The 24189-nt window shown below is 36.5% G+C and overlaps 6 protein-coding genes across 8 annotated transcripts; 2 read left to right on the top strand and 4 right to left on the bottom strand.

Annotated features, from left to right (window-relative positions):
• The first annotated feature begins 1651 nt into the window (after nt 1-1651).
• LOC18610859 (HECT-like ubiquitin-conjugating enzyme (E2)-binding protein) lies at nt 1652-4740 on the top strand. Its single transcript, XM_007046766.3, has 5 exons — nt 1652-2103; nt 2457-2541; nt 2693-3469; nt 3638-3898; nt 4446-4740. Exons 1-5 carry the CDS (start codon nt 1692-1694, stop codon nt 4603-4605), a joined length of 1695 nt encoding a protein of 564 aa, XP_007046828.3. The 5' UTR covers nt 1652-1691; the 3' UTR covers nt 4606-4740.
• Nucleotides 4741-5073: 333 nt separating this feature from the next.
• LOC18610858 (AAA-ATPase At1g43910-like) lies at nt 5074-7152 on the bottom strand. Of its 2 annotated transcripts, XM_007046764.3 has the most exons (3): nt 6948-7152; nt 5799-6822; nt 5074-5712 (listed from the first exon to the last, which is right to left on the bottom strand). In XM_007046764.3, exons 2-3 carry the CDS (start codon nt 6795-6797, stop codon nt 5233-5235), a joined length of 1479 nt encoding a protein of 492 aa, XP_007046826.3. In that variant the 5' UTR covers nt 6798-6822; nt 6948-7152; the 3' UTR covers nt 5074-5232. The 2 variants fall into 2 exon arrangements, with proteins under 2 accessions (XP_007046826.3, XP_017969292.2); XM_018113803.2 differs by having other exon boundaries at nt 5799-7152.
• Nucleotides 7153-9077: 1925 nt separating this feature from the next.
• On the bottom strand, nt 9078-11088 carry LOC18610857 (AAA-ATPase At1g43910-like). The gene is made up of 2 exons (XM_007046762.3): nt 9954-11088; nt 9078-9749 (listed from the first exon to the last, which is right to left on the bottom strand). Exons 1-2 carry the CDS (start codon nt 10953-10955, stop codon nt 9234-9236), a joined length of 1518 nt encoding a protein of 505 aa, XP_007046824.3. The 5' UTR covers nt 10956-11088; the 3' UTR covers nt 9078-9233.
• Nucleotides 11089-13024: 1936 nt separating this feature from the next.
• LOC18610856 (late embryogenesis abundant protein D-11) lies at nt 13025-15175 on the top strand. Its single transcript, XM_018127874.2, is given in 5 exon segments — nt 13025-13378; nt 13472-13595; nt 13598-13697; nt 13919-13979; nt 15050-15175. Coding segments are annotated over 5 exon segments (600 nt in total). The 5' UTR covers nt 13025-13189.
• Nucleotides 15176-15219: 44 nt separating this feature from the next.
• LOC18610855 (Pentatricopeptide repeat (PPR) superfamily protein) lies at nt 15220-17741 on the bottom strand. The gene has a single exon (XM_018127859.2). The coding sequence runs from the start codon at nt 17630-17632 to the stop codon at nt 15656-15658; it is 1977 nt and encodes a 658-aa protein (XP_017983348.2). The 5' UTR covers nt 17633-17741; the 3' UTR covers nt 15220-15655.
• A 145-nt stretch (nt 17742-17886) lies between these two features.
• LOC18610854 (uncharacterized) lies at nt 17887-23170 on the bottom strand. 2 transcript variants are annotated; one of them, XM_018127864.2, is made up of 7 exons: nt 22584-23170; nt 21179-21324; nt 20733-21004; nt 20385-20539; nt 19640-19902; nt 18586-18648; nt 17887-18419 (listed from the first exon to the last, which is right to left on the bottom strand). In XM_018127864.2, exons 1-7 carry the CDS (start codon nt 22864-22866, stop codon nt 18153-18155), a joined length of 1449 nt encoding a protein of 482 aa, XP_017983353.2. In that variant the 5' UTR covers nt 22867-23170; the 3' UTR covers nt 17887-18152. The 2 variants fall into 2 exon arrangements, with proteins under 2 accessions (XP_017983353.2, XP_007046821.3); XM_007046759.3 differs by having other exon boundaries at nt 21182-21324.
• Between the last annotated feature and the right edge of the window lie 1019 nt (nt 23171-24189).

The following is a 24189-nucleotide window of genomic DNA, read 5'->3' as shown; positions in this document are numbered from 1 at the left end:
ACATGGCAACACTAGCCTCTATTAATTTAAAATCAAAGAAGTTTGTCCTGATCCATCTTTGTTTAAGCAAAAAAAGGAATAAATTAACCAAAGATTCCTCAATTATGACTCAACCTTCAAATTTTCCCACCATGATAAATTCTAACAAGTAAAGCTATCACTAAGAGACAAATTATGTCACATTTTAGTCACAGATTTAAATTAATTTTTAATATGTTCAATTTGTTTGATTTTTTTTTATAAAGTTTGATTAATTTGATTTTTGAAATTTTTATAAACTAAACCGACCAAATACTCACCATTGATCGTCGTTATTTTGATTTTCTTAAGCCTATTAATTTATGTTTCCTCATCTTTTTTAAAGTCAAATTATAACAAAACAATTTAAAAATACTAATTAAGGTGTATATTATTTTTAATTAAATAGTAAATTTATTTTAATCCAAATCATTATTGACCGTAAGTCAAAAAAGGAAGTAGTGCACATAAACATTTTCACGATATTTTAACGTTACGAATATTTGTATGTCATCTACGAATATGTAAATTAATATACATGCTTTATTATAGAAAAAAAAGAATTAATAATTAATGAAACTAAGAAAAAGATTAGTGTAAAAGTAAAGGCTGCCCATTATGGAGTGTAACCTTACGCATAAGACATTTATTGTGTCATAAATTATGTGTCAAAATAAAGGGCAAATTGAAAAAAAAGAAGGGAAAGTGGACAAAGTTAGGTATTAAATTAGACAAATCCATGCCATTTCTCCACCACAAATCGAAGAAACCAATCAAGCTCACAAAATGTAATTAATTCCTATTAAATTATAGTTAACCTTTTTCTACAAGAAGATTATGTTGGCAAGCAAAGCATATAAAACCGCATGCTCAACCTTTTGAATTATTAATTATAACAATCATATTATTTCCTTCGGACGTCGTCTCTTTTTTCTTTATCTATTTTTTTTGAAATGTCTCAAAATAAAAATATTTTTATCTTAAGCATCGAATACTCTTCCGTTTTTATATTATAAAATTATTTTCCATGATTTTTTACTTGTTTATATGAAAAATATTTTTAAATTTCGTGTAAAATATATTAAAAATCAAAGTTTTTGTTTTAATCTCTTGAAAGTTGAAAAAAAACACCAACATTTAGGGATTGGAAAGAGTTATAATTAAGAGAAAGCAAGCATATAGGGGGGAAGGCATGTGGCCAACCATTTATGACAAAGGCACACATGGCCAAAGAAACAAGAAAAAGGTGGTTAATTTCTTAATCAAGTTTAGTGGAGTTTAATTATTTTAATTGAATTGATTATGACTATGTGGTAATGACCTTTTTTTAATTTATTTAACAAAAATTTTGGTGTTTAGTGAAGTTGGTTGAAACTAGAGGAGCAAATTAAGAACTTTATATCAACATTATTTTAATTAAAAAATTTAATTGTTTAGGTTAAATATAATCCTTATTTTGCATCTATATGAAAACTAAATTACCTATTGGGCTATGCATTTTAAGATTGGGCCTTTTATCAAGTGAATAGGACTTGATCCAAAATCTCATTGGGCCGGTTTGAGCCCGATAAGGGTTTTTCAGAAAATAAACTGAAAACCATCCGTTTAAAAATTTAAGCGCGTAGCACATATTGTGTCAAAGTATTCAACTGAACACTGGAAGCGAAAAGGAAATGCCAATGGGAAACCCTGAAAACCCTAGAAAATGGAGGTTCACATGGGAAGCCCAATCTCACTCTCCGAATCTCCGTTTATTCCTCTTCGATTCGCAAACAAAACCTTCGGTTCAGTGCAAGAAGCTCAAAGTTCATCTCAATCTCTTTCAATCTCAGCTTCTTGTTTCGTGGCTCAAAGAGGAGAAGGAGGAAGAGGTGACGGTTAGGGTTCCGATTCCTAGAGTTTTGATCGATTCTGAATCTCCGGTGAGTTTTCGAGCTTTGGATGATCACATTGAGGTCAAGCTCGTTTTGCTTCTCCCTGTTGGTCATCCTATCGTTTCAAGGTTTGATTCGGTGTTGAATTCGTCTGAAAATGGCGATGATGCGCTCGCACCGGATGCAGCAACGCCGCTAGTGATGGATACTGGTTAGTTGAAAAATTATCTTTTTTTTTTCTTTTTTCAAGATTTGTGCTTGATTTTTCAGTTTCGTTTAATTTTTATTTTTAGTATTTATCTTTATACTCTGGAAGTAAAAAAGCAAAAAGGTAGTAGTATTGTCAACAATTAAAAAAAAGTTAACTTTTTTGAATAGCAAAAAACAATAAAGCTGATTTTACTTTTATAGTTTATAAGCAAAAATTATTTTCGGGCGTTAGATTTTTTATTTGTTCGGTTATTAGTTACATTTTAGGTTTTTTCTCATTTCTAATGGCAACTGAATGAAGGCTTAAATTATGAAATTCTATGCTTGATTCCTTCATTTTGTTTTCTTTCTTAGATTTGAAGAGTCTGTCATCAATTGAAGAAGGAGTGCATTTCTATTGCAGAAATTGCTCAATTAGGCTGACAGAAAATCCTCTTAGGTAGGTCACGTGTTTTCATTTCATTGTGCTCATTAGTATCAGCTTCGAATGTATGTAACTGTTTGATACCGCGTATGTAACTGTTTGATACCGCTTTACTAGTTGATGTTTTCTCTTTGTTTATTTTGAGAATTTTGATTAATGTGTGTAGAAATTTTGTGGAAATGCCTTCGATTGACTGGCGAGAAGTGGCTGATAATTGGTTTGGGGCTTGCTGTTGTTCATTTGGGGGTATAAGTGAGAAGATGGTGACTAGATTTGCAAATTCCTATAAATGTGCTAAAGGTGTGTGCCTCTTGAGCTTTACCGCCGTTGTTCTTAGCAAGGATGACTTGGTGGCATGTAAACTTTATAATAGAACTCAAGAACACCAGCCTGGATCAGATTTTTCTAGTGACTGTGTTTTGAGTGAAGATATGCTAAGTTCTCGAGAGAGCACAAATGATTTATGCGGGAAGCTGAGCTCCATGCATCTTAAGAATGATAGTGTTACTAAAAATGTGCTAGTTGCTAAGGAGGAAGCCAATGGTCATAAATTATTTTCTGCATTACCTGTACCGGATGTGTCTGAAAATGAGACATCAGTGCTAGGTTGTTGTGTTCATACAGAAAATCACATTCGAAATCATGTTGATGAAGGTGGCCAACACGATGTTTCTGAAACTTGTCCAGTGGACCAAAACACTTCAAAGCTCTTGGCTAATCAGAAATTGTTCCTTAATGGTTCTCTTGGAAATGCTTTTATGGCTAAATCCTACAATCTCTCAATGGATATTGAGTGGATGGAATTTGTATGCCCTAACTGTTTATCGCTTCTTGGAGCTTATCCTTTTGATAATGGTGGTGCACCTATAGATGGTGGAGTGCGACTCTTTAAATGCTACATTTCCACTTGTACATCTGCTGGTGGATTGGGTGATATGTTCAGGTGAGCAGATAACCATTAGGCAACTTTGCACAATTTCCAAAAGAAAATTTTGTTGTGTTTTTGTTTATATATGTGAGCCATTTTAGTGATTAGATAGCTGTGCAAATGTTGCTTTAGTGTGATTGATGAGTTTCAAACTGTGGCCTTAAGTTTGCTCATCATGAACAGGAAATATAGCTTGGAAAGAATGTTCACAAATCAGCTGCTGGAAAATGCGAAAGACGAATTATCATTTCGAACTGTGGTTAGAGATTTAAAAACCAAGTCTCCCTTGTTGCAAATTGTTCTGTTAAATCCAAATTCTTGGTGCTGTTCTGGTTATTGTTTGGACTCAGCCAGTGCAATGGAATCTAGTTTGAAGTTAGATTTACTCCCTGTTATCAAGGTGCTCTTTTCTGATTGCAGTAAATCTGCAGCATCTCAGTTAAGGTTAGTCTCAAATGAGCTCTTAATTTGTCTCCTTTTTTCCTCTGTTAGCTAACAAAAGAAACATTTTCAGTGTCTTCTTAACAGATTACATTAATTGTTTCATGTTGAGGAAACTTTTGACGTTCTCTGTCTCATGTCCTGCATTTTTTACATGAATTTGGTTCTTTTTCCTCACTCTACAAGATATGGATCCTCTATTTTGTATTTTGTTTCCAGCTGTACGTTTTTAAATAAGGGGAAATTACAATAAGAAAGAAACACAAAGTCAAAACACACCTAATACTCTTGAATGAAGTGAGAAATGTACAATAATCCTGATTTGGTGCTAATAAAACTTTCATGCTTGAAACATAAAACTAAAATAGCTGTTAGAAACTTAGAATTGGATGGTCAGCTTTTACAAGATTTAGGAAACTATAATGTTTGTCATTGCCTACTCCCATATTACCTGGTGAAAACTTGTTTTTTTTCCCACCTCCATGTATTTAACTTGTCAGTATCAGGTTTTGTTTCAGTCCACTAAAATAAATATTTTCCTCTTATGCAGGGTATGTGAAGATTGGATAACAAGGAATTTAGCTGATGTGGTTTGCATGTTTACACGGCAAGTAGATGAGTTGATTCAATCTCTAGCATCAGCAAAAGATATACTTCCGCCTTCATATAATTTTCTCCAGGATTTACCTGTTTCATCCTTGCAGCGGTAGAGATGGTTGCTTGTTTGATGGTGGCTTTGATCTGCAGGATACTAATTTGGCAACGATACATGTATTTTTAACTCTTGTGAATACAAAGGACAGATAAATCAAAATAGATAAAACATTACAATGGCAGTAGCTAAACTAATGAGTGCATCTCTCTTCCCTTTCAAATGATCTGATGCATTTAGATTTTAAAATTATTTAAATCTGTGATAGAGATGTGAGACTATCAATAAGAGATGCGAGCTTAGGTTGTTGATGATATTGACCATCAAATTCTTGGTGTAGGGGGACAGTGATAGTCACACAAGGGATCTTTTGACATTTCTTTATCTCTAAAGCTCCAACAAGGATAATTAGAATCTATGACATCTCCCAATCTCTAAGGCATGATCTTTCCTTTTTGTTTAGATTTAGATTTTCTTAAAGTTACCGTTTGGTGCAAGAACCCATGTGTTTACCATGAAATGTGAGTGAGGAAAAGCATGTGACATGCGCTTGATCTAGCATTTAATTATCATTGACGAATAAGAAATAAGTACCAAGATACAAACATTTCATTTTCTTTCCATATCACTAAATTTGTCTTGTAGCAACCCAAGACTTATGATTTCTTTGCAGCCAAGTTCTAAACTAGGTCAAATATATGCATCTTGTTTCAATCTCGGCATGCTCTGAATTTTTTTGTCTTTCACCTATCTTTTTCTCTGCGTCCTTCTCTTCAACAGTCTTTTCCTCCTCCTGGGCTCCACCTTCCTTCATTTTGGTCTTCTTCGTGTTGAGAAATTCGATGACACTATTGAGTGCGGCTTCCGGCTCATCACTGGTCATGAGTTGTTGCGCCATTTCAGCTGGAGTAACTTCAACACTTTTAATGAGATCATCGATGCAGGCAAACAGTTTGTCATCTTTGATTCCGAGATATGTAGCTGCCAGTTTTCTGAATCCTGCAGGAGTGCAATATCCCATGTAAATATGCACATCCATTCGCCCTGGACGTAACAGAGCTGGGTCTAACTTTTCCTTGTGATTCGTGGTGAAGATTATGATTCTTTCGTTTCCGCAGCTCGACCACAATCCATCGATGAAGTTGAGTAAGCCTGACAGTGTTACCTACAAGGATTATGTTAAAATAAGTAAAGACTGGCGTACCTAAACCTGGAAATGGAAAATTAAAGACAGTGAAACGAATGAATTACCCCAGGATCGATAGGAGAAGGACGATTCGATTCATCTCCATCTTCTTCCCCTGGTTCTTCTTTAACTTTGGCTCGATCACGTGACACATTCGTGCTACAATCTATGTCCTCAATAAGCAGAATGGACTGGTTTGTGGTGGAAGTGAGTATACGCCTGAGATCAGCATCGTTTCGAACACTTTGGAACTGAAGATCATAGATATCATACCTCATGTAATTTGCCATTGCCGCAACCAGTGATGATTTTCCTGTCCCTGGAGGTCCATGCAAAAGGTACCCACGCTTCCAGGCCCTACCAACGTTTGCGAAAAATTCCTTGCGTTGCACAAATGAGTCAAGATCATCCATTATGAACTGCCTGAGCTCTGGCTCCATTGCCAGAGTCTCAAACGTGGCCGGATGCTTGAAAACTGCGCACTCCCACATGGAATATTCTTGGTCATATGTGTAAATGCTGAGGCTCTCACGCTTTTTAAGAATTTCTTGTGCGATTTTGCTGATGTAGGGGAGGTACTCCCGCTCAACTCTTTCTCTGAGGATTTTGTTGCAGGTCAAGCTGAAGAATCTCTTGTTAGGGACGTAGCACTTTTTGGTCTCAATTGAAGAGAAAGTCCACTTCAAGCGCATGCCCTCAAAATCATCCGTGATCGTGCAATCTACAGGGATGCTTCGTTTGGGCGGAGCTGTTGGGTCACTGGAGTCATTGCAACCTACGAGGAGACTGTCGCTGGAAGGCCCAATTCTGGTGGGCAAGTAGACCTCAGCAGCACGAAACATTAGGTTATCAGCAGCTTGCCAGCGGTCTTCGATGACGAAGGTGAAGTCCGAAGAGAAGTAAGCGGATGTCAATTCGGAAAATTTGGACACGATGTAGTTCCGCATCCGTTCTGGGAGCATTTCATTCAACATCGTACGGATTAGCATGGCCATGGCCGAGATAGAGGCATATGCGGAGACAAGGGCGGACAAAGACGGCAGCTCTTTCAACAGGGTAGCCATTCTGTCCTCTGTTTTTTGCTTCCTCCTTTTGGAAGAAGAAAAAAAAAAACCAAAAACACAGACAAACAGGTAAGGTTGAAGGGAAAAGGAAAAGGAAAAGGAAAAGGAAAACCTCAGGCGTGCAAGCTGACTGAAGACGCAGGAAAGAACCTTGAAGCTTGCTCCTTAGATAGCTAAAGAAAAATGTCTTCGTGGGGTCCAAATTGTATCAGGAAGGATCCTGGAAAAAAACATACAGGGCGAACTGCTTGACTGAAAGTCGAAACTGGCTGGATCGTCACCTCTTAATTTGATCGACATTTCCAGGGAAGCCCTAGTAAAAAAGGTGGGGAACATATTCTTTGTCAGATATTTAATAACAAGCACTATTGTTTTCTGCTTTTTACCTTTATTTTTTTCATTATTAAATTTTCTTCATTTGTCTTTCTCGGAACATTAATCCTTAAGAAATTGAAGTGCCCTTGGAGATTGTGGCAGCGGCCAATAGTTTTGCTAATCTCAATAGGATAAACCGTGCGTCATGCATCTTTTGCACGTCAAGATGTGTTTGGGATGATACAAAAACATAACAAAATATTGCGCACCCATAAAGAGCTAACGAGAGCTTTTACGAATACGCCACCAAAAAATCATTATAATGCTTAACATGAAGATACTCTTTCCCCAAAGGTCTTCCCTTTAGAATTAACAAACTTTTGCAAGCATACTACTAAAAGCTCATTACATCGTTTGTAAAGGGCACATTTCTTTTCAAGACGCAAAAGGACAACTATTATATTAATTTTATTAACAAATTATTATATTAAATTTTATGCATAATTAATTTATATGGATTTGAAATTTAAAAAGTTAAAATATAAAAAAATGCTTGACTTTTAATATACAATTTGACTTTGAGAACAACGTTGGTTAAATTAACTGTAAGGTTTCTCTTTACTAAGACGTTTCCTTTTGAACTCTTCAACAGCTGAAAAATCTTAATTGGTATTTTTAGACAGGTCCTACATAACATCGAAATCTAACTTAGCATCAAATTAATATAACTTGATTTTGATAAAAATACAAAAAATAAATAATGTAATTTCATAAAAATGTAACATGTTCTGTTGTAGAGTAAGAGGTAAATTTCTGAGCTTTTGTCTGATGCTATATATATATACATACAAATATATTACAGTAAAGAGAAACAACTTGGCATGTGGTAGGTCCATTCCTGATCGCTGATGGTTCTTCTGACAGGGTTTCAACTTTGAACTTTCAACATGGCTGCTTTCGTCTAATGCTACTTTTTGAATCACAGAGAAGTCTGAGGTACATTTTCCTCACTTTTTCAAAACTAAAGCATCGAACCGCACTATTTGGAAAGAGACCGAGGCCTTGTCCTCCACGTCTTTACCTCTGATTTTCGCCTAAGATCTTCAGCAAAATCCTTCAGAAGCTGACCTGCCTGCTTGACTGCTTGTACCCCAAGCACCTTGCCGACATGCATTTGGGGGACCACAGCCACAGCCACAGCCCAACACGAAACAGAGCTACTTGGAGGGGTTGGGGTTGGTTGATGGAGGTCGCCAAAATGAACCTTATCTTCCCCACTTCACTTCTTCAAGAACTTATTGGATGGACACAATGTCCATTTCAATAACCAGAGAAAACCCAATGTGCAGAAACTTGTTCAACACATGAATGTGTACAAAAGACTACTAAAATGAACTTCATTAAGTCGTACATTATCAGTTATTTATCACTCAAAGTTATCTATTGATCCTCATGCATTTACTGATGACTACCAATTAGAGAGTAAGATAACAGAATTGATTTTTGGATACGATAAACCTCGAGTTGAATGATTTATAATTAGAGAACAATAAGATCTAAATTTGAGATTTTGTTAAAGAAACATTATTTTAAGGTTACATGCAAACATGTTTATCACTAGAACTAATTCGTTTTATATTTGAGTCCACTTAAATGTTACTTTATAAATTTTATTTTGAAAGTAACAAAAAAATTGGTGAATTATACATGAAATTAATATTTCAATGAAAATAACATTAAAAATTAATTTTCATTTTTAAAAAATAAATATTATTTTGAATCATGGTAAAATAATAAGATAAATATTCGATTTAAAACGAATAGATTATAAAATTTTTAAGTCGATTAGTAGGCTTGGATATGAAAGGTTTAATTAAGGCCATCTTGGCCTACTTTACTGCAGGTTGGGTTGCGTTTGGAGTAGGAGTTTTTATGGTTAATAGAACAGAAAATTAGACTCAAATCTGACCAATAAACACTTATAATAATGTCCACTTCCTTGTTGTTTTGCTGAAACAACACTAGTATTGGGTCTGAAATTTCTGTCCCATGCATCCAATCAAACCTAAGATTCATGACAAATCCCACTAGTAACTATTGATTGAAAATACAAACAATTACCTAAGTGAGATATATGGAACGAGTTTCAGTTTCATCATGCTTCCTGCTCTGTTTTCCAGCATCCTTCTTCTCATTCTCATCCTTTGCTTCCTTTGCTTGAGTCACACCATCTCCACCATCCTTCTTCTCATTTTCACCCGCTTGAGTCACATCTTCCCCAACTTTATCCTTTTTCATGTTAAGGAAATCGATGAGACATTGGAGCGCAGCTTCAGGCTCATCGCTTTTGATCATCAGTTGTTGTGCTACTTCTGCTGGGGTAACTTCAACACTTTTCAGAAGATCATCGATGCAGGTAAACAGTTTGTCATCCTTGATTCCGAGATATGTAGCAGCAAGTTTTCTGAACCCTGGAGGTGTGCAGTAGCCCATGTGAATGTGCACATCCATGCGCCCTGGACGCAACAGGGCTGGATCTAACTTCTCTTTGTGATTTGTCGTGAAGATGATGATTCTCTCATTCCCACAGCTAGACCACAGTCCATCAATGAAATTCAGTAGCCCTGATAATGTTACCTAAGGAAAGTACATAGAAGGTTAAAATCAACAGTTACCAAATATGTGTTTGATAGAGTAGAAACTAGAAAGCCAACAAGAAAAATATGGGTTCTTAATTATCAATAGTAAGAGCAACGCAAAGCAGGCTTTATGGATTAACTCTGTTTTTAATTTTAGGCAATTCGCTCTGTTTTGTTTGTGTAAATGAGGAGAACTTTTTACCCCAGGATCAATAGAGGAAGGACGATTGAGTCGCCCATCTTCACCTTCCTTCTGTTTCTCATCTTTAACCTTGCCACGATCTTCAGATATTTTTGTGCTGCAATCTATGTCCTCGATGAGCAGAATAGAGCGGTTTGTGGTGGAGGTGAGTATTCGCCTGAGCTCAGCGTCATTTCGAACACTTTGGAACTGGAGATCATACACATGGTAGCTCATGTGATTCGCGATTGCTGCAACTAATGATGATTTTCCTGTCCCTGGAGGACCATACAAAAGGTAGCCGCGTTTCCAAGCCCTGCCAACATTTTCAAAGAAATCTTTGCGTCCCACGAACGAGTCGAGATCATCCATTATGAATTGCTTAAGCTCTGGCTCCATGGCCAATGTATCAAACCTTGCTGGATGCTTGAAAATGGCGGATTCCCACCTGTAGCGATCTTGGTTGTAGGTGTAGATGTTGAGCTTTTCTCGCTTGCTCAGGATTTTTTGAGCCGTCTCTGCTATGTGGCGGAGATACTTTTCCTCAACTTTTTCTCTAACTCGTTTCTTGCAGGTCAAGTGAAAGCATTTTCTATCAGGGATATAGTACTTATCCGATTCCCTTACATGCAGAGTCCACTCCAAGGTCATGCCCTCAAATTCATCAATGATCTTGCAGTCAGCAGGGATGCTTCGTTTCGGTAGGGCCGTCAGGTTATTGGGGTCGTTGGACCCTATGACAAGTTTGTCAGTTCTAGGGCCGATCCTGGTTGGGAGGTAGACCTCAATAGCCCGAAACGTTTCATTATAAACAGCATGCCACCGTTCCTCAATGATGAAGGTGAAGTTAGTGGAGAAGTGATTGGATATCAGGTCAGAGAACTTTGAGGTAATAAACTTCTGCAACGGTTTCGGGATCATTTCATTCAATACGGTGCGGATTAGCATGGCCATGGCCGAGAAGGAAGCATAGGCAGCAAGAAGCGTGGACATGGAAGGTAGCTCTTTCAACAGGGAAGCCATTTTTGTACTGACTCAGCTGTTTGAAACCAGAAGCAGAGAGAAAGTCTGGATGCAACAAGGAAAAGGAAGCAGTTTAAGTAGCAGCAGCAAGCAGCCTAGCTACTGTAGCAACGAAACAAGGAGGAAACTACTGGCTTGACTCGGAAAGGCAAATTCGGATATAATTAAATCCAAATGGGGCACCACCAGGGAGCTGTCTGGAAGGTGTTGGTGTGATTGTATATTGGACGGCTACGTGGAACTAAACAATTGCCCTACACTTTTTTCACCTGCCCTGTTTTCAACAAAGTTATTGCTCTTTTGATGATGCATACAGTCAGCAGAAGAATAGTGTCAAGACTCATGACAATATTGCTATACCTAATCTGTTTTCCTTTCATTTTATTCAAATGAATATATATTAAAAAAAGAAATTAAAATATTTTATTTTCTGCATGTGAAAGTTCACAAATTTTGTGATGGTAAAAGTTTGAGTGAGAAATGTGAGGTTGATTCCAATAAGTTTCTCCTTTGGTCAAAAAAACAGAACCCCATGGTACGAGTGTGATACCTAGCTGGAGAGAAACATTATATTCTCATGTCTTTAGTACAAGCCTCATGTTCTGAATAATTACCATTAATTGTGTGTCAAATCCTAACCATAATCCCCATAGTTACAATCTAATGATTTTTGTTATTAATTTTTCCAAAGTACAATTGAGCTTTGCTTGTGTACAGATTGTGCATCTCTATTGGGAAACTTGCTTGTCATGAAATAGAAATAAATGACAATATTGTCAAATCTAACAATCCCATGCTTCACTTTCCTTTTAGACTTTAATGATCTTTACATGGAAAAACAATTAGTAAGTAGAATTTTCTTTGATCTTTCCAAGTCAAGCCAAAATCATAGTTGTGAACTATTTCTAGGGTCACTTTTTGTGTGAATTGAAGGTGGATTTTCTTTCTCACTAGGCTTATTGATTTGACATTCAGTGCTTAATGTCACGAACTTCGCTGTGGGGCACTTGAGTAACTAAGAGAACCTGCAAAAAGGAAGCTAACCTTATGATTTTGTTCCACAAAAAGAACTTCACAAGTTAAAGGTGGTATAAATTCTTATATTTTCAGTATCACTCTAATATATAGTTAATATAGAATTTATGGTTTATTTATCTAGGACTATGACATCCACCCTTATTTCTTACTATGAGTTTCTCTTCGATGTGGGACATTGTGATTCACCCGTTGAAAGCATTATCTCAACAATGTGAGATTCACATCCACACGAGGATCGTGACACGAATTGCTACAGTCTACACCAACTCTTGTGAGATATTGTCCGCTTTGGATGTCACGGTTCTAGTGTAGACCTGAAAGATTCACGTCCACGCGAAGACTGTGATATCAATTGTCACGGTCCACACTAACTCCTATGAGGTATTGTTCGCTTTTGATGTCACGGTCTTGAACGTGAATCTCACATTGTCGAGATAATACTTAATTTTTATTTTTATTACGTCTAATTAAGTTTTTAAATTTTTATATATTTTGGATAAAAAAATTCTTTGGATTGATTAATTAGTAAAAAAATTCTTTTTATCATTATTAATTAAAATATTATTTGTTAATTATACTCTCATGGCACTATTAATGAAAATATCACGTGTGATATAATTAAGTCACATCAATATAAAATAATATATTAATATATTACGTCAACATCATATAATATAAAATGACAAACAATATTTTAATATTAATAATAGCAATCAATCATTAATTAATTATAAAATTTTATTTAATTTAAAATAAAAATATAAAACTTAATTAAATATAATAAAAAATTAAAATTTTTTAAATAATTTAAAATTTTTTTAAGTAGTATACCTAAAAGGATAACGATATATATAGATCACACATATATATAATTAGATTAGGTCATATGATCATAGTTATGAGTTAAGTTAGATGAGTAATTAAGGTCGTTTTACAAGTCAAAGTGCTTTTACTTCTAGAATCTAAATGATCAATTTCATCTAAACCCGACATCTCCAACACTTGTCCTTAAGTTTTATGTGACCCACAGGCTCCCCCAACCATAACGCGGCAGTCGCATGAAAACTGGGGGCACATCCGGGATGCACGGCAACATGCTACACCTTTATTTTTCACCTCTATAAAATGCTTTGATACCCTTGTATCAGCTTTCCACAAGAGAAAGAAGTCAGAAGGAACCAGTTACACGATTGAAAATGGCACACTTTCAGAATCAGCATCCTGCTACTGAAGTTTCCCAAAGTGACGAATTTGGCAACCCTGTTCGCCGGACAGACAAGTACGGTAACCCGATTGCCAAGCATAAGACCGGCCGTGGAATCGCAGGGATTGGTGGGCATCATCACGGACTCCACCGCACTGACTCAAGCTCCAGCTCTAGCTCTGTAAGTTACTGTAACCTTTTCATGTACATAAATTTCTAAATAAGTTTTACTTTGATTATGAGATAATCGTTTGTGATGTATGTTTATGGGCAGTCCGAAGATGAGGGAACGGGGAGGAAGAGGAAGGGTCTGAAGGATAAGCTAAAAGAGAAGCTACCAGGTGGACATAAGGACCAGCACCAACCTCATCTGGCAGCATCAACAACGACACCGGGGCAACAGCACGAGAAGAACGGAATGATGGATTAGATCAAGGAGAAGCCCCCTGGCCACCACAGCCCTTGATTAGCTGCTTTTCTATAAGCGAATGTGCACTACTGTAAACGTTAATTACCAGCAATGAAAGATCATATATAGGAAGACTGCAAAGTAAGAGATATGTTTGCTGATCTGCTCATGTCATGTTGGCTCGTCTCTCAACTTCTGCCCTGTAGTGACTACTATCACCATTTCTGGTTTTTTGGGAACAGAAAAGAGGGGAACAAAGGATTTGTTTATATACATTGTTGTGTTCAAAACGGCAGCAAAATGCATGCGCAGAAATCGATACGAAATGAAAGCAAAAACCTTTGACGAAATACTTTTTGGGCCCCTAAACCTGGTATGATACTTTTAATCCAAAAGGAAACTTTTTGGACCAGTATCTTTGGATTTAGCTGTTTGGCCCGATTAAAGCTTTCATAATATGTTGTTGCTTAATTTTTTGGCCTTTTCTGGCAAAAATTCCCCGAGTTAAATGTGCTATTATCCAATGACAAATGGTTGTCATGAGTTAGATCAAGTAAGTTTCATGGGTTACGGCAAACTACTCGTCTGATTTTTGTTCTTTTGTCCGGAAGTTGAGAGTAAATTTTGTACCATCCTAGCAACAATTATAGCATACAAATTAGCTGTTTGCAATTCAATTCTCGTTGGACGGGAAATGGATTTCCGTCCAGAAAACGTATACCTTTCGCTTAAGCCTAGACAGAGAGGTAGGATCGATCCATGCCCTTTCTTCCGTATCAATCACTCGTATCAGAAAGATTAACATTTTGGGTTGCTTTAGTATTAGCTGTCCTGGTTGTCCAAGCCAACGCCATGGAAACATGCACGATCAACTCTTGACTTACTGCATTATTTCTTTCTCGTCTATATAAACCCTCGGGCATTTCAGGTTTAACCCATACTCGAAACAAGAAACTTAGCTTTAAACTGATCAGCAGAGAGAAGAAGAATAGCAGACTATACCTGAAAATGGCATGCTGTGGAGATCAATCCCAGCCTGCTCAAGTTGAAGCTCGCATGACCACCGAGGAACCAATGCCAAAACTTGAACAACCAAAGTACGTAGGAACTACTGGTGAGGAGACTGAACCAAAGAATAGCAATCCCTCTGGCATGCTCCCTCATTCCTCAAGTTCATCTTCCTTATAAAGCTTTTCCTCTGTAAGTTATGCTTTCTGACTACAATGGGTTTCGTTCAATTAACTCATCCTTACTTATCCTCGCTCATTTATGACATCAAACTCTCTTTATCTATGAACAAATTTCTTATGTGAGAATTTAAAACTATAGCATAATATGAACATACACAATATTGTCCATTACAATTTATCAGTTCTAAACATCACATCATAGAGAATATCTTTCTGATTAATTTCCTGAGATAAACGTTTCAATATTTGAAAGGAGGGCAACAAGGCCAATGACAAATATCCTGATGCCTCAACCGCTGCACCAGGGCAGCAGCAGGAGCACAATGAGAAGAAAGGAATGCTCGACAAGATCAAGGAGATGCTCCCAGGAATGAGTTAGATATCTTTAATATGCTAGTTTCTAGTGTAGCTAATAAGTGCACATTTCGTGACAAACAGATGATCAAACAGTATTGGCAGAGTATAATAAGAGATATGTGTTCTTATATTGGCTGGTTTCTGCGTTGGAAATCTAGCTCTATTATTGTATACATCAACTCATGTTGCTAAATAAACACTCTCTTTGACTACTTGAAATTAAAGCAATGAAAATCTCATAGTTATGGGGCAAATATAGCCAGTGAAGTTCAGATAACAACTTACATTAGGAAAATTGCAACACAGAGACTGTTGATTGATGCAAATTTCAGAGAAATTAAATCCCATTTCACCTTCTGACACTGATGATAAGATTCAATGTTTCTTTAAGTGTCAGTGTATCATGACAAACCATCCATGTCATCACCAACCTTTCTCATGAACAAAGGATTCAAATGCATCAGCATTGGACCTTGAAAAATTATTCAGCTTCTACCTTCAATCACCAGAAATTACCACAGGAACACTTCCCAGCGTGGAAATGGTGAAATCTCAAGTTATCCCTTACAATAATCACCCTTTCAGTGATTTGAGATACGCCACACATAAATGAGTGGCAATCTTCACATATTCTTAGATTCTTCATAATCCTAATGGGGCAATCAGCACTTATAGTAAGTAGCCCAAATGCCAGAGCTAGCTTCTCACTATGAGCCATTAGTAACCGCCTCTTGTCTTCATCATTCACATCATAAGCAACAGAACTCATGTTTGGTTGGTACCCAAGGCCCTTTAACCTATTTAGAAGATCCTCAAGCACCTGCTTCATCTGGCCAGACCTCGGATTTGTAATGTCCCCAGCAAAGAATTCATGAATTACCCCCTTCTTCGCTTCCAACCAGCTACATGCAGGATTTTTTCTCAGACCTTTCTCTCTCATCAGTTTCCTTACCATTGAAACATCATTCCACCGCCCTGCTGAAGCATATATGTTAGAGAGCAAGATATAGTTTCCAATAGCATTAGGTTCCAGCTCAAATAGATGGTTAGCAGCAATCTGAGCCATATCAGGATTCCCATAAGTGCGACATGCTCCAAGCAATGCCCCCCAAACACCCCCGTTAGGCTCCACGGGCATCGTTTCTGCAAGATTAAGTGCTTCTTCCAGACATCCAGCTCGACCAAGAAGATCCACTATGCAAGCATAATGATCAACTGCTGGAGAAACCCCAAATTCCTCCTCCATGGATGCAAATATTTGACGACCTTGCTCTACCATTCCTGAATGGCTACACGCTGTAAGCACTCCAATAAACGTAACTCTATTTGGTTTGATCCCTGTTTTCACCATCTCACGAAACAATTCCAATGCTGCATAAGCACAACCGTGCATAGCAAACCCTGCAATCATTGAACTGTACGAAAATACATTCCTTTCTTCCATCGCCTCAAAAACCTTATATGCATCCTCCACACTCCCACACTTTGAGTACATATCAATCAAAGCTGATCCCACCACCACACATCGAGTAGGATCAAACCCCGAATTCTCAGCAATACCCCGAACCCAATTCGCATACTTAGCAGTACCTAATTGTGCACAAGCGGAAATAACCCCAACCAAGGTAACCTCATCCGTTTCGACACCTTCATTTTGCATTCTCTCAAAAAACTCCAATGCCTCTCTAGGCTTAGCATTCTGAGCATACCCTGTAACCATCGTCGTCCATGCCACCATATCCTTGATAGGCAACTCATCAAACAATTCCCCTGCAGATTCCATATCCCCAAGTTTCGCATACGCAACAATCAGCTCTGTCCAAGAAATCAAATCCCTTTCAGGCAACTCATCAAACACCTTCCTCGCACACGCCAAAAATCCTAGTTTAACATACATCTCAATCAAGCTATTGTTAACATACAAATCAGAACCAAACCCACCAATCAAAATCGTCTGGGCATGGATTTGCCTGCCCAAGTTCACATCAAGAACCGTACAACAAGCCTTAAAAAGAGCTGAAAATGTAAAAGAAACAGGCAAAGAACCCTCTTCTCTCATACAACTATACACAGAAACCGATTCCTTAACATGACCTTGTAAAGCATAGCCACGGATAAGAGCAGTCCAAAGAAATGGGTTCGGGTATTCAACCTGGTCAAAAACAAGCTTAGCGTAATTATCCATGGGGATTCCCATTTTGGTGAGGTTTCGCACGAGTTTGGCGAGGATATAGCAGCATTGGTCAAGGCCCTTACGTATAATGTACGCATGCGTCTGTTTGAACTGGGTGAGGGAGGTGCAGCCATTGAGGATGGAAATGAGCTGGGATTCTAAAAGATTGCGTTGGTTTTGAAGTTGAGAGAAGGGAATGAAAGGTTGGGTTGTTTGGGATTGGATTTGTTGCAGGTGGTATTGACAGAACTGTTTTGGGATAAATTTTAGAGACGATGTAGAGAATTTCCGGGAGAGAGCTACCATTACACAGTTCAAATACTGAGATCAAAACATTTCCAGCTCCAAGTACGGATTCAAAATGAAGGGGTGGCAACAAGACGGTGCCTGACCTGTTTATACTTGTCTGCTGCTTGAGATTCCAGAACTACTCGAGACTCTTGAGCTGGGATTCTTTTATTAAGCCGATTGCAATCTGAACATAACCATGAGTAGTATCATTTGTTCATTTTCCAGATGCTAAAGCTTGGTGTATTTTAACCAGTAAAAGACTCCTCATATCTCACGGAACTTCTCAACTATATAAACAGCTACAGTGAAAATTGTCTTAGCATGTACATGATTTACATCCCTATATGGAAAACTGGATGGGAACAAGACAGGAAGCTAGACCCATAATTAAAGATGTCACTCCAGTATGGGAGAAAAAGAAAAGAAAAGAAAAGAAAAGAAAAGAGAAAAAAAAGCTGGCATCCTATTTTAGCCTGTACTTGGGCCACCATGGCTGCTCTCAGTGAAACTGGATCGACCTCGTCGTTCTAGGGGTTCAAAAGAGGTGCCCCTGTGATTTGTCTTTAGACTTCCTCAACACTTCTTTCAGTACTCGAGCAATTCTGTCCGCCATGTGCTGCTCTAGAAATCTTTCTTTGACCTTTTCATAGCCTCTCTTCCCCATCGTAAGCCTCCTCTCAACATGAGTAGCCAGTTTGACGATATTTTTTGCGAGTGGAGTAACCCCCTCTTTTCCAACAGGATGCAATAAACCTGTAGTCCCGTTCACTACTATTTCCGTCGTGCCTCCTGCTGCTGTTCCCTGTTTTGCGTAAACACAACATAAATATAAAAAAACAGCTCTAGTGAGTCCTGGTTAGAGAACATGAGCAGTGAGTGAGTTCCAAGTATTATATATACCATAACGTTATAAGCCTCACTAAATATAACACCACATGAAAGAAAATCAGGTAAAGTTCGAGGATTACCAGTACAGGCAACTGAAATGCCATGGCTTCAATTGTTATCCTTCCAAAGCATTCTCCCCGTGCCTACATGTAAGAAAACATTTTGTGATTCCTATAGAAAACTTTTTGTGATTCCTATTCTATATTCAAAGTAACTTTTAAGTAGAGAACAAGATGTTCTTACTGTATAATTAAATCCTAATCACGGACAAAGGAACTGATAAAAAAATTAGCAAAAATCCACAAGCCTACACAGAGGTCGTAAAATTCAAAACCTCCATATGCATCCCTTGAATTATTCTTTCAGTTGATAAGGAACCTATTCAAATAAACTGGGCTCTCCAGTCCATTAATTAGATGAATAAAGGGAAAGAAACTATATCTTAATTTGCAGACACATTTTTAAGTAATCATAAATATTAGCTGGAACAAACTAAACTTGAGGTGTTGTTTGTAAGTTTTCATTGAGATGCACATTTTTAGCATCTGAATTTAAAATTTTGGTGCCTTAGAATTTTGATTATTCTAAGAACAGCAATGGGAAAATGAACATGAAACGTATAAATAATTATTACTACAATGGAAGTGCTGACCCCCTAACCACCAGAAAACCAATGTCAATAAGTCAATTATCAATGTTGTCAAGTCAATAACTGGCTGAGACTTGATATATGTCAGCAAATGTTATGGTAAAGGAAGGACCTTCAAATATCTTCTGAGTTCTGACTATGTTCTATACTTCCAGATTCGAAACAGCAACAGAAGTTAAAGATTTATTTAGGTTAGTATCTACCATTAGCTTCTTTATAAACAATTGAGGTAAAATGTACATAATAAACATAAGAAATTAGATTAATTTCACTATTTGAAGTATACACTATATATATATATATATATATATATATATATATATATATATATATATATTTTTTTTTAATAATTGGGACAGGGGGGATTCGAACCCTGCTCTTAAAGCAGAAGGATTATGCACCAACTACTAAGCTAAATGCTCGGGTGCATACACTTTTGACACAGAGAATGCATTAAAATTTAAAGTTTAAACCAAATCAATTACCTGAGAATTCTGAACAAGAACATCAATGGCAGCTAAATATGGGGCTACTGTCAGAGTTTTGTTCACAAAGTGAACACGACCTTGAATTTTCTTTTGCATTACATAATCCCGTAATTCTGTTTCAAATTTGGTCTGAGCATTCATGTCACTTCCCACAATTACTGCATGCAATGGTGGCACCTGCATTTTCTTTTCCTTGATCAGTTGCAAGGCCTCATAGAAGGAACGTAGAAAGAGATCCTGCCCTTTTCCTCGTGAAACACCTGCAGTTAAATAGTTGTTCAGTACTATTAGTGATGAATAGCAGAAAACCATATGCTCTTTAGTTTTAGTGTTTTACCCTTCTTTCTACCTTCTTTCATTTGCCTTATAAAACTATAAAATTGAAGAAAAGATAGGGCAAAGTGGATGGGTGTTCAATGAAAAATAATATAATGATTGAGGGGAGAAAGGAAAAATTTTGCAGAAAGTGATATAAAGAACCAAACTACAGTTCTTACCATCACCTTCAGTTGGACAGAACTCAAAATGCAAGAGTGTGAATCCATAACAATTGAATAAGCTACATGATTTTCTTTTCTTTTCTTTTCCTTTTTTTTTTTTTGTGGGGGTGGGGGGGGGGGGGGGGGGGGGTGTGGAGGAGAGTTTCACAACATAACTGAATGCAGATAAAACTAGGTGCATTGATTTGGAGAAAATGAAAAAGAAGAGAAAATCTAGCCAAGATGAAAACTGAAAAGCATACTATTTATTAAGGCAAAAAGTAAATCCTCATTGCGCACTCCAAGAGATTCACGAACATGTTCACGCAAAACCCTTTTAGCGACATTGTCTTCTGCAACTTGCATCAGTTCCTTGCTATTTCCAAGGTGAACAACATAGGTGTCAGGCATTTTAATCCTGCAAATAGTAGATGAATGAAACAAAATAATGAGTTAAATTTGCCATTAAAACTTAGATACGTTAAATGTGTATATTAACTGATGAAGTTAATGTGTGAGAAGCTTGTTCGGATTTGTGTTGCAATGGATATAGAATGAATATTAATATTTTGAAGCAACAATAAGCACACAGAGAGCATTTAGAATCTTACTTCAAACACTCTCGAGTCCTATTGTTCCAGTATTCTGCTGTAACATGTGAATCAATCATGGCACCAGCTACAAAAGGAAGATGCTTTACATAGTCTAATCTAAAGTAATGGCCTCGCATTTCATGGATCCACCACAACACCTTTGGCAGAACACGATGAACATCCTCCTTAAGAACAGAATCCAGCCATTTCCCAGCAACGGCAGTGTTCAAAATAACCAAATCAGCTTTTAGAGCAGTATCTATAGCTTCTTTGCCCTTGGCAGAGAAAACCTGATAACACAAGTAAAGCCTAATAAGAGGCAAGGAACTATTTACAATGCAATCATCTAAGCCTTCACAATAGAATGCCAATCCATCATATTGAGTAATATAAAGCTGCACCATTATACAGTACAAGCACCATAGACAGATATATAACCAAAGAGTAATAATCCAGAGACTTACTACCTGTACTCCTCTGTCCAACATCTTATGTTCTAAGCTATATATTACTTCATCTGTTTCCGATGGTTTTGTAATCGTAATCCAATAAACTTCAGCACCAACACTTCTTAATAGAAATGCCAACTCCATCAACAACAATGGTCCACCTGGAAAAAGAAAAGGAAACGTAATAAAAAGGAATAATGATGACAGCAACGAATTCGAAATAGCCTCTTCCCAAGGAAAGATGATAATAACAACAATCTTCAAATATAAGTTTTCTTTATTTCTAATTAATAAAATACATCTTCCAGCAAAGGCTTGTCTAAGAGAAAAACATCTACCAGTAAAGATAGGGTAGCAAAAACATAGATTAGAGATCACAGAACATGTCTACATGAGTGAGCAACCATTGACAGCTGGAAGCAATATACATTACTTTATGACGGAAAAGTTCGACGATTTGGTAAAAACAATTATTCATGAATGGTATTGACAACGACAAACTGACACTGTACTACGACAAAATGAAGATTCTTTATATGCACACACCATTTAAAGCACGTGTTAACAAAACGCCAAAAATATATTCTAAAATTTACATAAAGAATACCTAGGAATTAAAGAGAATTTAAAAATTTAAGACATAATTATAATTATCGTTATCTATTGGAAAGAAAAAATGAGCCACAAACAAGTCCACAGAACCTCAAAATTTGATTAAACCTGCCAAAACGCCAAGATATTAGCACACTGGTGAAATACTTTTTCTGTGCTTCAAAATGGCAAAACTCGATAAAGGGATTCCATTAATATGCAAAGGGCCATAATGTACATATGGTGTTCTTTCCAAATTTTATGAGGAAATTCAACATGATAGGAGAATATGCAGACACACTCACGTGCTTTCCAAAATTCAAAATTAAAGAAACTTAGCAAACAATTTGCAAGTCACTATAACCATTATATTAAATCTGACATTCCACAAATGTCAAATAGTATTTAATGCATATGCAAATACGTCTTTTATTAATTACTTCAATCGAGCATAAACCCAACAGTTATGACTTTTTGCAATTTGAATGGCAGAACAAAATACTAACTGTAACAATCCATGCACATCCTCTGCTAGTTCCTCTTAACTCTGTTAAACCTCATTTATATAAGTCCACAGATCGATCTAGAAATCAGCAAAGACGGCCTATTGACCAATGCAACAAGGCCACCTCGAAGCTACTCCCACAAAAATTCGATTCATTCACAATTCTATTTCAATGGAACAATCGTAAGGAAAAAAAAAAACCCTTACAAGGCACTTTACAGTAAACCTTAGCACTTAAAACAAACTTCAACACATAAAATTAGAAATTAATCCCAAACTACTGAAACTCACTAAAGAGAGCTACAAACAGAAAAAGGAGACTACCGGAAAGCGAGAGCTCGTGCGACACCAATAGAACAATCTTGGACTTCATGAAGCTGAGGGGATTCGGCCTTGCAGCAGCGATCTGCGACACCCGCTTCTCGGCGACTTGGATAGCATTCCGAGCCGAGCCGATAGCATTATCAGCAGAAACGTTCGGATCACAGGAATAGAAGGCGGCTCTGACGAAGAAGGCAATAACCGTGGAAACAGAGAGCATCAAGAGAAGAGCCAAAATCCATCGTTTCTGCAAGTGGTGGTGGCCCCAGCCGGCGTGCTTCGCCATCTTCTTCTTCTCCTCCTCGGTCTAGGGTTAGGGTTGGATAGTGAGGGATCGAGTGAAGAAGTTGGTGCTAGTATTGGCATCTTAGGGCTTTGTTCGTCGGCGAATTTGAGCAGCTGAAGACGTACATTTGGCTGTGTGGGATGGGACACCTGGAACAAGGTTTTTGGTTCTGGTTTCCGATTCCCTTCCTTCGAAGTTTTTTGACTGCGATTTTACTGGTTTTCGCGTTCCAAGCCTCGGAGTTTGTGAGCGAAGTACCTTTTAGATCAAGAGACGAAATGATTTTCAATGGCGTCTGCCGTGAGCAGTGTTGCGTGGTTTAAAACAAGTGTGATTAGTTAGTAGTAATTACAACTAATTACAAGTCACAACCACTCAACTTGTAAATTACAACTAACAACAACTAAAAATGAAATTGAAAAACGAAAAACTCTTTTAATATGAATTTTCTTTTAAATCTCTCATTTTTATGGTATTAAAGCTTTTTAAATTTTTATACAATTTTTAATCTTAACAAATAATTAATTATTATTTGATTTAACGTGACCTATAACATGATTAGATAACAATTGACATAACTAGACACGTTAATCTATTTACAACATGTTATGTGAATAGAGAACGTTAATTAATATTGAATTTATCTATAGTTAATTTTTCATTAAAAATTTATTTAAGTGCAAATCATTTATGTGTAATAGGAGATTAAGAGCTTAGTTAAATAAATGGTTACAATTCGAGGATTTTTTTTTCTATTATTTAAGTCAAACAAAATATGATTTGTACTTATTTTATGATTAAAATCTAACATTTTAATGTTTACTTTAAGGAAAAAATAACTCAAAATTTAATCCCATTTTCATTAAATTATAAACATAATATTTGAAAAAGTATCTATTTTTAAAAATATTAATAAAATATTATTATTCTATTACGTTCAATCAAGTCATTGTATTTTTATTTTACACAAAATAAACTCTTATAATTAATGATTAATTAATTATCATTAATCAAAATACTATTTATTATTTTTAAGCTTACTTGAGGATGACATAGAAGGTGAAAAAGCCACATAACCATGACATCATAACACATCATCATTTATTATAATATATAAACATGTCATATTAGTATTATATGATATAAAATGATAAATAATATTTTGACTAATAATAATTAATTAATCATTAATTATAAAAGTTTATTTAATTTAAGATAAAAATATGAAAATTTGATTGATTGTAATAAAAGAAAAAAAAATTATTTAAATTTTCTTAAGTAGTTCAAGATTTTTTTTTAAGTATTATACCTAAATTATGTAAA

This window comes from Theobroma cacao, chromosome 1 (genome assembly GCF_053813885.1).
Source record: "Theobroma cacao isolate CCN51 chromosome 1, ASM5381388v1, whole genome shotgun sequence".
Taxonomy (NCBI): domain Eukaryota; kingdom Viridiplantae; phylum Streptophyta; class Magnoliopsida; order Malvales; family Malvaceae; genus Theobroma; species Theobroma cacao.
The sequence above is the reverse complement of the archived record's forward strand: the minus strand, read 5'-3'. Positions and strand labels throughout refer to the sequence as shown.

What these genes read in the sequence shown, in the direction of transcription:
- LOC18610859 (XM_007046766.3), top strand. Translation starts at nt 1,692, where the DNA reads ATGCCAATGGGAAACCCTGAAAACCCTAGAAAATGGAGGTTCACATGG. An exon ending in CTGACAGAAAATCCTCTTAG is followed by an intron (nt 2,542 to 2,692) that starts GTAGGTCACGTG and finishes TAATGTGTGTAG; the next exon opens with AAATTTTGTGGAAATGCCTT. An exon ending in TCTGCAGCATCTCAGTTAAG is followed by an intron (nt 3,899 to 4,445) that starts GTTAGTCTCAAA and finishes CCTCTTATGCAG; the next exon opens with GGTATGTGAAGATTGGATAA.
- LOC18610858 (XM_018113803.2), bottom strand. Translation starts at nt 6,797, where the DNA reads ATGGCTACCCTGTTGAAAGAGCTGCCGTCTTTGTCCGCCCTTGTCTCC. An exon ending in CTTCTCCTATCGATCCTGGG is followed by an intron (nt 5,713 to 5,798) that starts GTAATTCATTCG and finishes TAATCCTTGTAG; the next exon opens with GTAACACTGTCAGGCTTACT.
- LOC18610857 (XM_007046762.3), bottom strand. Translation starts at nt 10,955, where the DNA reads ATGGCTTCCCTGTTGAAAGAGCTACCTTCCATGTCCACGCTTCTTGCT. An exon ending in CTTCCTCTATTGATCCTGGG is followed by an intron (nt 9,750 to 9,953) that starts GTAAAAAGTTCT and finishes TACTTTCCTTAG; the next exon opens with GTAACATTATCAGGGCTACT.
- LOC18610855 (XM_018127859.2), bottom strand. Translation starts at nt 17,632, where the DNA reads ATGGTAGCTCTCTCCCGGAAATTCTCTACATCGTCTCTAAAATTTATC.
- LOC18610854 (XM_018127864.2), bottom strand. Translation starts at nt 22,866, where the DNA reads ATGGCGAAGCACGCCGGCTGGGGCCACCACCACTTGCAGAAACGATGG. An exon ending in GCACGAGCTCTCGCTTTCCG is followed by an intron (nt 21,325 to 22,583) that starts GTAGTCTCCTTT and finishes TTCTTTTTCCAG; the next exon opens with GTGGACCATTGTTGTTGATG. An exon ending in CATTTCAGTTGCCTGTACTG is followed by an intron (nt 18,420 to 18,585) that starts GTAATCCTCGAA and finishes TACGCAAAACAG; the next exon opens with GGAACAGCAGCAGGAGGCAC.